At 36.8% G+C, this 2,734-nt stretch overlaps 1 protein-coding gene across 1 annotated transcript; it reads right to left on the reverse strand.

Moving 5' to 3' along the window:
• Nucleotides 1–393: 393 nt before the first annotated feature.
• LOC145675479 (uncharacterized) lies at nt 394–2,069 on the reverse strand. Its single transcript, XM_081745916.1, has 2 exons — nt 610–2,069; nt 394–508 (listed from the first exon to the last, which is right to left on the reverse strand). The coding sequence occupies exon 1, from the start codon at nt 2,042–2,044 to the stop codon at nt 899–901; it is 1,146 nt and encodes a 381-aa protein (XP_081602042.1). The 5' UTR covers nt 2,045–2,069; the 3' UTR covers nt 394–508; nt 610–898.
• Between the last annotated feature and the right edge of the window lie 665 nt (nt 2,070–2,734).

The following is a 2,734-nucleotide window of genomic DNA, read 5'->3' on the forward strand; positions in this document are numbered from 1 at the left end:
AAAAAATTTTCGAACCCAAAAAAAATTCGAACTAAAAAAAAAATTAAAAATTTTTCGAAAAATATTTTAAACTAAAAACTTTCGAACTAAATTTTCAAATCAAAATTTTTCGAACTAAAAATTTTAAAAAAAATTCGAACCAATTTTAAAAACAAGTTTCGAACTAAAGATGTAAACCACATTTGAAAATTTTCAAATTAAAAATTTTTCGAACTAAATTAAAAACCAAATTTTGGACACTAAAAAAATTCTTTAATTATTTTTTCGAACAAAATCATGTAAACCAAATCTTGAATATATTTTCCACCTTAAATTTTCAAGATTACCGTGATTTGAAAACAAGTGTTCAGGGTTTCAAGAAATAATAAAACATATTTTTTTTCAACTTGTTGTATTTTAACGAAAAGTATGTGGTCTTCTCATACAAGTTTATTAACATAATAAATACAGGATCTAGTTTAATGAATATGTTGGACGCGTCATCATCTTCGAATCTTGTAGCCGTATCCTGTAAAGAAAAAGAAGAAACGACGGATTACTTTAAGAATTTCTTTTTTTTCTGAAACAATAAAAATGAGTCAATATTGATAAGAGAGAAATAAAACTTACTCGAAAATGATGGATCTGTTTAGGCTCATCTTCCTCCTCGGGTACAGGATCACAGCATTTTTTTCACCGATGGATGTTTATGAACTCTTCTGGGTACTGCATTTTTCTTGGTGTTGCTCCTTTATGGTCAAGGTTCCTCCTTGGATACGAGATGACTGCATTTCTTCCACTGATGGTTGTGTTGATGGTTTATGAACTCTTGTGGGTACTTCATTTTCTTCTTGGTGTTGCTGCTTTGTGATTAAGGAAGGGAAAGAAGAAAAGGAAGAGGAAAAAAGAAATGGTGGCCTTATTGGGTATTTACAGTTTTTTCTTCTTCATCTTCTTTTTCCAGTTCCATCTTCTGTTTTTTAACATACCCGTACGGAACCGTATCATAGGAATTGAATTCTTTAAATCGGCGTTTTGTGTACTGGATACTGTACATTTTTTCTTCTTTGCGTGTGACGATGGTATGGTCTTTGGTCCTGCATATCTTATGGGGGATAGTGATGGTGACTTGTCCACGGCATTGATTTGTAATCATTTCTTTTAACGTATTGAAATTTAATTGTTGTCCTGCATTGTAATTTAATGTAAATCCTCTAATTTTGCATATGTAACTGGTGACGTTGGTATCCGGATTGTATATTTCTAGGCTGTAATTTTTTGGTCCTCCACTGACAAATGTCTTGATGTATGCTCGTGGTCCGTAAGACACCATCTCATTCGATAAGCATCCCAAGTACGTTGAAGGTTCAATGGTTGGCTCCCCGGGCTTCTCCGTAAATATTACAGAATCCGTGTCGAAATATAAAACACGTTCCTGCAACATTTCCAGGTACTTGTACAGTTCCAGACGTGCCTGACATGTTGTAAATGCACCTAACACGACATTGGTGTTTCGGTTTTGAACAGGCACATGTTCATTGTACTCCCAGAACGCATACAACATCGTATCATTGATGGGTACAATTTGATGGAGTTTAATGTCGGGGGAAGTGAGTTTTTCATAAAATTCTTCCGGCCGATCAATAATTGTGGTCTGGCTAAAGTTTGATCTTTGCGAAAGTTTTCCCCAAAGAGCATTAACACAAAGCTTAGATAAACTTCTTCGTGCAGGATTATTTTCAATTTTGGACGGATCCAATGCAATACCTTCACGCTCCAGGACGGTTTGTATGAATTTTGATTTGTCTTCTTCGCTGACACAGGAACTGGGCCAGCCAGACGCTTCCATTTTTGATTTTAAAAATGTATTGATATATTCCGTGAACAAGCCACCTGTTTTCGTGATGGGATCATATTGTTCAATGTCATAGTCCCAAATTTCAAAAATTTCCACTGGTTGATATCCTAATTCTACTGCTTTCTGGATTTCATATGATACCCATGTTCCAGTGAGGCACCGCTCCTGGTCGTTGTGTGTACACGTTGCTGTAGGGTCTGGGTTCATTTCTTCGGCACACGCAGCACACAGTGGAAAGAGTAGTATCTTGTTACATCGGTAAGGCAGGAGACCATGATAAAGATGGCGACTTGGTAATATCGACATTTTGATTAGACCATTGACTTTATTTATTGGTGGTATATTTTCATCACCCTGTAGATAAATTCGTGGATGGCCTACAGGGTATTTAGCACACTTATTGATGTAAGGATAAAGCGAGACAATATCGAAATATTTTATTACTTCTCCCGCTTTTTCATCGACTTGGTGGTACAATTTCACGCAATTGGTCCTTCCTCCAAAAAAACTATCTCTTGGATTTAATGGTCTGCGGTTCATGTACGGGTGATTCTTCAGATACGTCGCCATTGCAGGATTTTGTTTTAAGAACTGATTAAATTCGCACTCCCACATTTCATGTACAATGTACCCCAATTCACGCAGTCTTGCATTTTTGCGTTGCGTTCGTTCATAACGGAATTCCATGGTGTCTTCTGGATTGCTGTAGATGGGCTGATTACGGCCTGTAGTAAAACATACTTTACACCCGTGGTAAAAGCAGCCGGCATGCTCGTAGACGTGCTCCTCTAACGTCTCAGGATCTTGGTAGTAACCATCAACATGGAATCCCGCAATAAACACTTCCTTTTGTCGGGCCGCATGTAAGATTTGTTTTTCTTCGGTTTTTTCAATGTA

Source organism: Thermobia domestica, chromosome 18 (genome assembly GCF_964235325.1).
Source record: "Thermobia domestica chromosome 18, izTheDome1.hap1.1, whole genome shotgun sequence".
Classification (NCBI taxonomy): domain Eukaryota; kingdom Metazoa; phylum Arthropoda; class Insecta; order Zygentoma; family Lepismatidae; genus Thermobia; species Thermobia domestica.